The sequence below is a fragment of the Narcine bancroftii genome, chromosome 5 (genome assembly GCF_036971445.1).
Source record: "Narcine bancroftii isolate sNarBan1 chromosome 5, sNarBan1.hap1, whole genome shotgun sequence".
In the NCBI taxonomy this organism is placed as follows: domain Eukaryota; kingdom Metazoa; phylum Chordata; class Chondrichthyes; order Torpediniformes; family Narcinidae; genus Narcine; species Narcine bancroftii.
The window spans coordinates 39,822,616-39,834,625 of NC_091473.1; the positions used below are offsets into that span (position 1 = coordinate 39,822,616).

The following is a 12,010-nucleotide window of genomic DNA, read 5'->3' on the forward strand; positions in this document are numbered from 1 at the left end:
CTTTGTGTAAGGCCTGTCACTGCTGGTGACTCACCGGAGTCCAGGTGCGGCTGCATGGGCCAGCCAATCAAAAGCAGGAACAACTTCGCGGTCAAGTGCGGGTTGCAGCTAATGGGCAACATGGGAAAAGGTTTAAACAGTTCATAGTGTAATGAAGTGTCACTTAATATAATTAAAGACACAATGTGGATTGCTCAGCTTAACAGCATTTCCTCTTCATTCCATAGTGAAATTTAGCAACACCTACATCTGGTGACCTCATTACTTCACAAAATCTTCCTTGCTTGTATGGAAATGGCTAATGATAGAAATGACACGGTGGCAGTCAATGAAATCAAACTCAATGTTCCCACCCTTTATTGATCCTGGAGGCACGGCTCAATGTCCCTAGCCAGAGGATGAAGTTTGGTTTTCTCACAAATCATCTCCCAGAGGAGATTATCTGTAAAATAGAAGATGTGCTCCATAATCATGACAAGATGGCACTACGAAACATGCTTCAAGCAGCCATCTTGAAGCAAACGCAACCCTCGAAAAGCACACATTGTGGAGCTGCTGGCAACCTCATTGATAGAAGGACATCACAGAAGCTGCAGAGATGGCGCAAGCTGGCCTGTGACGAGAGAATCAATGGCGTTGTCTGGAAACCGAAGTTCCTCCGCTGCATACCCATGCAGGTTCAGGGGCATCTGATATGCAACTTTCAATCGGGCACCACCAATGAAATTGAAAAACATGATGACATTGTCATGGAGATGGCCTCTGCAATGTAGGTAAATGTGGTCAAAATAACAGCTACTAAGCTGGAGAAGAGCTGGATCATCAAAATGCAGTGCTCATTTCACGCTTTGAGGCTATGACAACAAAGTGGAAAGATCCCGTTTCCAGATCAACATAAATCCTGAGATTCGAACGGGGCAGAGGCAGCATCCAAAGCTTTTTCTGGAAACACCAGAAATTTTGAGCAGCAGCTTGGTCGAGCCAACCTCCTTGCTTCTTCTACAAGGAGCACCAAGAAACGATGAGGTACAGCAGTAGAGGCAAACCAGCCCAGTGGCTTTTCCTCGACCACTGTCTCTCTGATAAACAGTATCTCATCGATTTGGGCACTGATATCTGTTGTGCCTCCCACTCCCGAGATTGCCATCACCCTACCCCTGGATGTGTTCTTGTCGCCATGAACAATTCAAGCATTTGGACATTAGGCCAGATATCAGTCACACTCAATTTTAGCCTCCAGAAAGCTTTTCAGTGGATTTTCACTGCAGCAAATGTTTCAAAATTCATCATTGGTGTAGATTTCTTTCACACTTCCCTGTGTGTGGATTTAAAGAATCACCATTTAATAATCTGTCACATATGTGCACAGCTGACCTGTATTTGTTGCCCTGCAACAACTGTTACTGGGCCTCCAGCCTAGCATCTGCCCATACTGGGAGCTGCTCAAACATTTTCCTTTCCTGGTAACTCCTTTGCACTGTCACAACGTCAAAGATCCAGCGACCTACCATATCCAGACCCATGGTCCTCCTGGCTTGAGCACGCATTCTACCACTGGGTTGCCTAAAGAAGGCAAAAGCTGTGTTTGATCATATGGAAGAGCTGGGGATAGTCTGATGATAATGATAGCTGCTGGGTATCACCACTACATAATGATCCCGAAGTAGTCTCTGGAAGATTGGTGGTCATGTGGAGACTATTGCACCCTGAATAATGCCATCAAGCCAGAACGATACAGCTCTCAATCTCAAAGACTTGCACATTGGTGAGAAGATAGCGTGTGACATATCTACGACAGGCCAAGATCTTTTGTGGCCATAGCGATGTATTAGGACGTCTTCAGTGCGCTCAACAACCTCTCCCATCTGGTCAAGAAAGTGACAATCAATCTGATTACTGAACGTTTCACCTGGCCGCACATCAAGTATGACATCAGACTATGGATTAAGACCTGCTTGCCATGTCAATGGTCCAAGGTTTTCAGACATACCAAAACCCTTCTCAGAGATTTTCCTGTCCCAGATTCACGCTTTGAGCATGTCAACCTTGATCTAGTCGGTCCACTCCCACCATCGAGAGGTTACACATTTTTTTAATTGAATTGAATATATTATTTATATAGCACATTTTAAACACAACAGAATGTTGCTCCAAAGTGCTTTACATCAATTAATCAAAAAAATACACAAAGCAAAAATCAACAAAACACTGGACAAGAGAATCATCTGGCAGAATAGTAATGGGTTGAAAAAACACATGGCTGATGACAGGCTGCCTAAACACACTGGTGCGGCCGACTCAACCTTGTGCCCTACAAACCCAAACTATCTGGGCGGACATTGCAGCTCAATGTAACAAAAATGAAGCCAAGACTTTTATCTGAGATCAGGGAATCAATACAAATTTGAAGCTTATCATCATTTCTTAAATGTGGCAATTATAATGAGCAGCAATTTAAAAAAGAGATAACACTCTTGGAGACTGGTGCATCATTAGGATAAAACACAAGACACTTTAGACCAGCGGTTCTCAATCTTTTTCTTTCCACTCACATCCCACTTTAAGTAATCCCATCGGTGCTCTGTGATTAGTAAGGGATTGCTTTAGGTGGGATGTGAGTGGGAAGGGAAGGTTAAGAATCACTGCTCTAGACCCAATTGTTACTGAAATATTTTGCTTGAGAAAAATTGTCATTGGCCCATTTCCTTTGGAGTTCTGAAACTGTGCCCATAACGAGTCAATTAGGTATGATTAAAACAGTGGTTTTAAACCTTCCCTTCCCACTCACATCCCACCTAAAGCAATCCCTTACTAATCACAGAGCACCTATGGCATCTAATGCTTAAAGTGGTATGTGAGTGGAAAGAAAAAGGTTGAGAACCACTGATTTAGACTCAACACAATTTAGACTTTAGACTCAAAACATTACATAAAATTAATTAAATGAAAAGCTAAACTGAATTTATAATACACAAAACATTCAGTTGCAATGATATAAAAAAAAAGAAAAATCTGTGCCTCTAATACTTTGACTAGAAATCAGTACTAGCATCATAAGGGTTGAAAGACTACAGTAGCCCTCAGATGCTCCATTAAGGAGTTTCTCCGTTTGCGTTCTCTCGTGCCTAGTATAAGCACCTCCAAGCCACACAAGCACCCACATTACCACCGACCCCCATATCACGGCCCCTCAGGAATATCCCACCACAATGGAGAAGTCCTGGCCCCACAAACAGACCACAATTCAGCTCCATAACCTTGGTGAACCATCTCCTCAAGCACCTCAGTCGCCACAACTCCACATCGGTCATCCTGATTCCAGGCTCAGCCGCCTTAGCCTCCACACCAGTCGCTTAGGCCACATCACTGTCCTTCAAACCTCCACGCCGACATTCCAGGTGCCCACCTTAGCTATCAGGACCTCCACAATGGACGCTTCTCAGAATGAGCTAGAGTTTCCACCAGTGAATTTTTCAGGCTGCAGTAGATCCCTCAAGCACTCTTTTGGTGCTTGTCCGCTAGTTCCAGTGCCTCAGACATTGTGCATGGCTATGTACTTAAAGTAATGTGCACCAGAATCCTGAGAGCTGCATTGAGCTGCAGTCACGTCGCTGCCATTCGCTCACCTATGAAGATCAGACTACAAGATGGCAAGATGCCATTCCAGTCACTAACTTCTCCATGAAGACAGTAGCCCGCGCTTTTGTTGACTGATATATTCCAGCCTTCGTTGTCCCAGGTATGATTACAGCATTCTTCCGAACACTTGCCTACCTTTTGAACACCAACCAGATTCAGACGATGGCTTATCATCCACAAGCAAACAGCCTCATCAAACAATTGCACTTTCACTGTAAACAGCGGTGACAGTTGGGGAGAAACATCCCATTGGAGTGGACAGTTGCTCATGATCCTGCTCAGGATTCGTACAATGATAAAAGCAGACCTAGGATGATCAGCTGCAGCAACGGTCCGTGGAACCACTCTGACACCGCCGGGGGAATTTGTCGAGCCAATTCTATAGCCAGACCACGTGATTCTGCCAATTACGTCGACTGACTACGGCAGTCAATGCAGTTACTCAGGCCAAACCCAACATGACAAGCAGCTAAATGGTCTACAAACCACCCAACTGTGCTACCCTCTTAAACGGCAAAGTCACAAAACCCTAGTACTTCCTGTTGACGACCACCCACACTTAAGTACCAGACGAGATCAAGCCAAACAATCAATCCACCAGGACAAAGCAGGACAGTCCACCTCGCATGACTTGGAGGCTGAGGGGGCAGCAGTTGCAGTCTCACGCCTACACATGATTTGTATATGGCCTGTTGCCACTAGTGATTCACCAGAAGCAACGCTAAGGAGTTCAGACATGCGTCTGTGCAGGCCGGTCAGTCAAGATAGGGACAACTTCGCGGTCAGGTGCAGGATGTGTAATGATAGTGATCATGTTTGCATTGCCACTAGCAATGTCTTAAGGATATAGTGCCTGTTTGATCATACTTGGCTGCCAGCAGGGGACTCAGACAGACGAAGAGATTGCTTGTAGGGGAGATCTGTAATGGAGGCCTACAAGCCTCATGGTGGAAGTTTACAACTATTTTAAACTAAAGAACCTGTTCCTTCATCCTTGTATTGTCGAAGAACTCACATACAAGATGGCAAGATTTAGAAACACCTACAATACCACATCTTTCTCTATTTTTCAACAGAACATCAAGGTACTGTTAATGTTTATAACAACAAGGCTGCATCAAAATGGCAGTTAAAGCATTGTGTAATAACCATACAACATGCCAATTATCTACATTCCTTAACTGGGTCTGAACAATGAAAAGGGATGCCAAATGTCTAACAGGTCACAATGTTAACCATATTATGTTCTCCAGTAATTTTCTCGTATCATACATGTTAGATCACAAGGAAAATTAACCATTGAAAATGCTTCCTAAAAAAGCAGAAATATGGTGAAAAATATGGTGCATGTCAGACCAATTTGATCTACTAAAAGGAATGGCACCTGTCAAGTACCATAACTGAGGCACTGGCAAATTTTTGCAAACTTGTCTCTCTGTTTACTAGGATTTCTAGATAATATTCCACTCCCACAGATATATATTTTTAAAACATTATTAAAAACTTGAAAATGACAGGTCCATAAAATTTTTAAGCACTGCAAATAAAAATGATATTCCAAAGACCCAAGTTTGTAGTTGGAAGATAAACTTTTTTAAAAACTTATTTCTTCATTTATTTTTAAACTTATGGCTTCAAAAAATGTGACTGTCATTGGCAAGGCCAGCTCTCGTTGTCCATACAGTGATCTTATTACTTCATTGTGGCTAATCATGTAGTGAAGTCACTCAAAATGATATTAAGAAGTTGTGATAGTACAGATTCTATCACCAATGTGTATATGTACATATGTACAGATGGTAATATAGGATGACCATGATTGGCTGAGAGTGTAGCCACACCTACTGGCAGGTCTTAAAGGATTGCTCCTAGCCAGATCAGGTCATTCTGGATTGGTCGACCTACTTGTGATATGCTCCAGTCTTTTAGTTAATAAAAGCCTTGGTTTGGATCAACAAGTCTTTGGTTCTTTCGACACGCACTACAGATGTGAAGTCCACAACTTTGTTTATTATAAGTTTTAACTAAAATGCATAAGCCATGTTATCATAGGATACCTCCTATGCACCAGACATTAACTGAAACATTTCCATTTAAAATATAAAATGAAAACAGTTTGAAGATATGATTAAAACCCCATTCAATAAATCTCATAAGCAAATCTAAGCAGAATACAGTACAGAGGGAGACAAGGACAGGTAGAGGGGGAGGGAAAATCTGATTTGAAAACTAAAATAAATCATTATGCAATTTTGGAAGCAACAAAAATAATAATATAAAAATATTGTCAAATATTTGCTTTCTCCAATTTAACTTTTGACAATTGAAGCAAAATGGCAAAAATAAAATCTTGATATTTTACAGTACTCAAAAGTCATTAAAAATCAAGTTCAAAACTGATCCACTAATAACATTAAGAAGGAATGAGAAGTTATTAGTTTTAACATACTGAACACAGGTGTGTAAAAATAACATTGTAGTGACTACTCCGGTAGAGCTACTAAATCAACACACATACGCAAGGTTAGTCAACCAAAAACTGTTTATTTGAGTTTGCCATTCTTCTTTTATATCCCTGTCATCCCGAGCTCCATGGCACGGGGAGAGGGGGTGGTGGTGATGTCACTATGTGTTTGCTGCCAATCCACGCGGCTGGTGGGTTTAAAAGTAAACACAGTGGGAGTCCCACGCCCTCTAGAAAGAGGCATAGAAACTCAGCATGCCACTACTCAGCACACAGCAATGGGTGTATGAAGTCCATTGTGCAGATGAGTGCATAGCGGCCCGGCCCGCAGCTCCATACGTTCGCTGGTGAGCTGCACTGGTGAAAGTTTGCGATAACACACTATGCACCTGCTCAGCCCGCTACACTATTCCCCACCCCCCGAATTGTTGTCCAAAACAAATGAACTGGCCGCAAGCACCTTTGACGGATGCCCTCGTTGCCTGGGCAGGAGCCAAAGAATGGGCGAAGTAGGATCCACATGTACAGGGTTAAGTCTGTCCACATTAAACAGTTGCGAATGTTCCCCAATGTCCAAAGTATACACAACCCGGTCCCTCTGAACCACATGGAAAGGGCCCTCATACGGAGGTTGCAATAGTGCTCCTGGGGCCTGTCTGCGCGCAAACACAAAGTCAGAGTCGAGGAGAGGTGGAGGCACATGCTGTTTAGGGGTTCCATGCCAGTTGTTTGGAATAGATTTGCTAACTGCGATGCCACGTCGAAGTTGCTGAAGCACGTCCAGTCAGAGTTGGACGAGAAGTGAATGACACCTGAAACCAAGAGGATCGATCCATAAACCATCTCTGCGGATGATGCAAGCATGTCTTCCTTGGGAGCAGTGCATACTCCCAGTAGAACCCAACGTAACTCATCAATCCAATTGGGCCCGATGAGTTGGGCTTTGAGTACGGAGTTGAGTTGTTGGTGGAAACATTTCCACAATACCATTGGACTGTGGGTGGTACACTGTAGTGTGATGCAGTTGTGTGCCACAAAAACACGCAAGGGCAGTCCATAATGTAGAGGTGAATTACACTCCGCGGTCTGAAGTGATGTGTGTCGGGAAACCAAACCTCAAGATCCAATTGACAATTAATGCTCTGGTGCATGTCTCGGTGTCACTTGATGGCAATGAGATGGCCTCTGGCCAGCGCATGAATCGGTCCATGACCGTCAGGATGTATCTCATGTACTGAGATACTGGCAATGGTCTGACCATGTCTATGCGCACGTTCAAAATGCTGGTGTACCGCCAGGAAAGGCTGGAGAGCCGCTTTGGTGTGCCACTGAATTTTTGAAGTCTGGCAGGGGGTACACATCCAGGCCCACTGCACAACGTCTTTCTTAAGTCCATGCCATACATACTTAGTTGTCATGAGCCTGATGGTTGCTCTGATGGAGGGATGAGACAAGTTGTGAACTTGGTCAAAAAGATGTCGCCTCCAAGATGCCGGAATCACTGGTTTAGGGTAGCCCAAAAACATGTCACAAAGCAGAATTGGGCCGCCTACTTGTGGTGCCACCCGCTGTATATCCCGGTTTGTCATGGCAATACTGTATGTCTAAACATTGGGGTCCATGGCCTGTGCACTGGCCAAGTCAGGGATATCAATGCCACCATGAATATGATGCACTGTCGGTCTGGATAGCACATCAGCGACCAGATTGTTCTTCCCTAGAAATGATGCACATCCGTTCTGAATTCAGAAATGTACAAGTGACATTGCTGCCTGGACAACCATGGGTCCGATATTTTGCTGAAGGCAAAAGTGAGTGGCTTATGGTCCATAAAAGCAGTGAAATGGCGACCCTCCAAAACATATTGAAAGTGTCATGTGGCTAGATACAATGCCAACAGCTCTCGATCAAATGTGTATTTCATTTCTGATGGCCGTAGGTGGTGGCTAAAGAAAGCCAGGGGTTGGCAATGCCATTGATGAACTGTTCAAGAACTGAACCCACTTCCATATCTGAGGCATCAGTGGTGAGTGCCAGGGCAGTGCTGGGATTAGGATGTGCGAGTATCGCTGCATTGGCCAGAGCATCTTTGGATGCAAGCTCTGCATCTGTGGTCCAATTAACTTCTTTGCGTTTTATGGTGAGGAGCTGAAACAGTGGTCGAAGAATGTCAGTGGCTGCTGGAATGAACTGGTGATAGAAATTTATCATGCCCAAGAATTTCTGCAGTTTCTTAACCGTGGTAGGTTTTGTAAAGGCATGGACTGCGTCCACTTTTCTAGATAAGGGAAAGACACCTTCGGCCGTGATCATGTGCTTCAGGAAATCGATGGTTGACTTGCCAAATTGGCATTTGCTAGGGTTGATGGTAAGTCTGAATTCATCCAGCTGTTGGAACAGGCTGTGTAAGTGCAGGTGGTGATCCTGCTCATTCTGACTAGCGATGAGGATGTCATCTAAGTAGATGTTAGTGAACTCTAAATCCCTGCCCAAAGCATCCATATGCCACTGGAATGTTTGAGTGGTGTTCTTCAAGCCAAATGGCATCCTAAGGAATTCAAACAGTCCAAAAGGAGTAATAATTACTGTTTTGGGAATATCATCCTCATGGACTGGGATTTGGTGATATCCCTTGACAAGATCAACTTTGGAGAAAACACACAATTGTGCAGATTGGCAGTAAAATCTTGTATATGGGGAATGCGGTATTTGTCAGGTGTAGTTATATTATTGAGCCTGCAGTAATCACCGCAGGGTCTCTATCCACTGGTGTTCTTGGGTACCATGTGTAATGGCAATGCCCAAGGACTGTTGGAACGCCGAATGATACCCAATTCCTCCATGGCAATAAATTCTGCCTTTGCCTGCTGCAGATTATCTGGTGGGAGACGACAACTCCTGGTATAAATCGACAGGCCTAAGGTATTGATGTAATGGGTCACACCATGGGCCGTTTTAGAAATATTAAAATTAGGAGAGAGCATATCAGGAAATTCATTGAGCAGAGCAGCATAGGTGACTTTGTGAAGGGTGTCAATCTCAAGCTGGGAAACTTGCCCTTTGCTGCATATCAACGGGTACGTTTGGAAAGTGGTGGCATTAACTAATTTCCTCTGCTTCACATCAACCAGCAACATATGGGATCATACGAAATCTGCACCCAAAATGGCCTATGCAACAGAATCCAAAACACAATCCCAATGGAATGTCACTCCTCCTATCCTAATTGTGATGCATCGTTTGCCAAAGCTGGGAAAAGAAGTCCTGTTTCCTGCTTGAAGAGCAAGGTCTTGTTGCTTATGTGTTCTCTCAAAATAGGTTGGTGGGAGCAAGCTGACCTCAGCGCCTGTGTCTAGGAGAAACTTGCATTTACCAGAGGTATCTTGAAGATACAGGAGACCAGTACTCATGACAGCTGGCAGCTGGTTCTGTCATTTCCTGACCTTTTGTTGTGGTAGCTACATGGGGCAACGCATCTACAAGCATTTTATCCCCACCGCAATGGTAAAAACACCATTCTCGGTGCCCGTCAGTACGTTCCGTGAACACAGGTGGCATGCAGGGCACAGGAGATGCATCTGCTGTGAATACAGTCTGTATGTGAGCAGAATCTTGCATTGGCATACAGTAGAGTCTGTCAGCCTCCCGGGCCACATCATGGTGACACCGGAAATCCATGTTAGCTATTGGTGTTGAGACACGACCCGGGAGTTTCAACAGGAATAGAATCTCAAAAAGCAAGCAATAAGAATGACCATCCACTAAAGTGAGCATCTCATTCATCAGATCTGATGGATTCCTGTCGCTTAGCCCCTCCATATTCAAAAGTCGCATGCCACTCTCATGCCTGGTCAATTCCAATGTGTCCTGGAGGAACTGGCGGAACCTAGTGAATTGGTTGTCTGCCAGGGGGTGCGCAATAAATTCACTAATTTTAGCTGCTGTAGTAGCGTCCAACGCCCCGACAACATGCCAAATTTTTGTGTCCTCAGCAGTTAAGCCACAAAGATGAAACTGGGTTTCAGCCTGATTAAGCCATACCCGAGGTTGGTGGGTCCTAAAAGGAGACAAGTGAACTCCCACTGCGTTAACTGTAGCCGTGGCGGCAGCCACTGCTGCTGTCATTGCATCCATGGCAACTATAGATTCAAGTTTCGGCTGAATCTTGCAGTCGGGGTCACCAATTGTAGCGACTACTCAGTAGAGCTACTAAATCAACACACATACACAAGGTTAATCAACCAAAGGCTGTTTATTTGAGTTTGCCATCCTTTTATATCCCTCTCGTCCCAAGCTCCACTGGATGGGGTGGGGGGGGGGGGGGGGGGGGGGGGAGGATGTCACTATGTGTTTTCCGCCAATCTGTGGGGCTAGCAGGTTTAAAGTAAACATGGTTGGAGCCCCGCACCATCTAGAAAGAGACATGGCAACCCAGCATGCCACTACTCAGCATGCAGTACCTAGTGTACGCAGTCCATTACCCAGGTGAGTGCATAGTGGCCTGGTCCACAGCTCCATGCGTTCGCTGGTGAGCCGTACCAGCGATGCTTCACGATACCACACTATGCTCCCGCTCGGCCTGCTACACAGCCACTGCACTATAAGATTTGTTTTGAACTTCATTATATTTATTTGTATTCCAAATGAAAATTGAACTTACAGCTGCAAGTCTTTTGTCCATTTCTAGAATTTGCTCTCTACTGCTTTTTGCTTCCAAGGCACTCACTATTGTTTCATAGTGAGTGTTTATGTTTTCCTGTACTGAACAAAGAAAAAAATGAAATGTTAAACATTTAACAATGCACACACTGTAGATCAATTATAAGAATTTAATTTAGGGCTGAGGCAACTTTTCTCCAAAATGTCTACAATTTGTGAGTTATTGAGGGGTTTTGCAGTCTAAGTAGGATTTCACAAAATATACAGACATGAGGAACAGCAATTATCTTTCTGAATAATATTAATCACCATCTTTTCATGTATGTTGGATCTGAAAACATTGCAGGAGTTGCTAGTTCAGCAATTATATCTTCTAACTTTGCAAACATTTTGCAAAACAAATCCTTAATTTAATGATCCATCTTATTGCTCTTTATGGTTTCCAATTTGTTTGTGGATAACTTTCATTGCTTTAGGAATCATATGCCCATTACATTTATTTTTTAAAATTACAGCTCACTAACATTTTTTGACCTGTAGAGCTAGTTACAATTTAGTTTACTGTACAGTGCTCCATCTGGTGGTGATATGATCTTATGAGAGCCAGTTATAATTTGCCTGAAAAGTTATTCAAGAGAAATGTTCAAAATCTTGGTGACTATTGTGTATTGTTATATATCTGTAAAATTACTATTGGTTGTCCCTTTGGAAGATTACTATCAATAGCTCACATAAATTAACATAAAAGATGCTAGAATTTTATTCAAATATCTGTACATAGGGTTGTTCCTGCCTTCCTTTAATTTTTAATTTAATTCACATACAACACAGTAACAAGTGACCCCGGACCACTCGTAATACCCAAATTAAGCTACAGCCTGTATGTTTTGAAGGATGGGAGGAATCTGGAGTACTGAGGGAAAACCCACGCAGACATGGGGAGATCGCACAAACTCCTCACAACACCAGATTCGACCCCAGGTCACTGGCACTGTAATTACATTGGACTAACTGGTACACTAACTGTGCAGCCCAACCACTAAGCAAATCGTTCTTTTTTCCTATCATAGAGAGAGATGTAGAACTGTGGTTTGTGTCTGTGCTTTTTGTTCTGTGTTTTAACTAGAGATAGGTGATTGATCCAAGAACTTCCAACTTCACCTATAAAATAGATGATCAATTACTCAGTATGTTTGTTGATTTTCTTTCAATGAACTGACAAATTAAAAATGATCTCTTAATGTGATG

At 43.4% G+C, this 12,010-nt stretch overlaps 1 protein-coding gene across 4 annotated transcripts in view; it reads right to left on the minus strand.

The window, feature by feature from the left end:
• Positions 1 to 12,010, minus strand: part of LOC138763284 (interactor of HORMAD1 protein 1) — a 259,345-nt gene that overhangs the window by 224,074 nt on the left and 23,261 nt on the right. For all 4 annotated transcript variants that reach the window (XM_069937163.1, XM_069937161.1, XM_069937162.1 and 1 more), the window contains one exon: positions 10,764 to 10,864. In XM_069937163.1, coding sequence (XP_069793264.1) covers positions 10,764 to 10,864 — 101 coding nt within the window. The remainder of the gene's footprint in view (positions 1 to 10,763; positions 10,865 to 12,010) is intronic.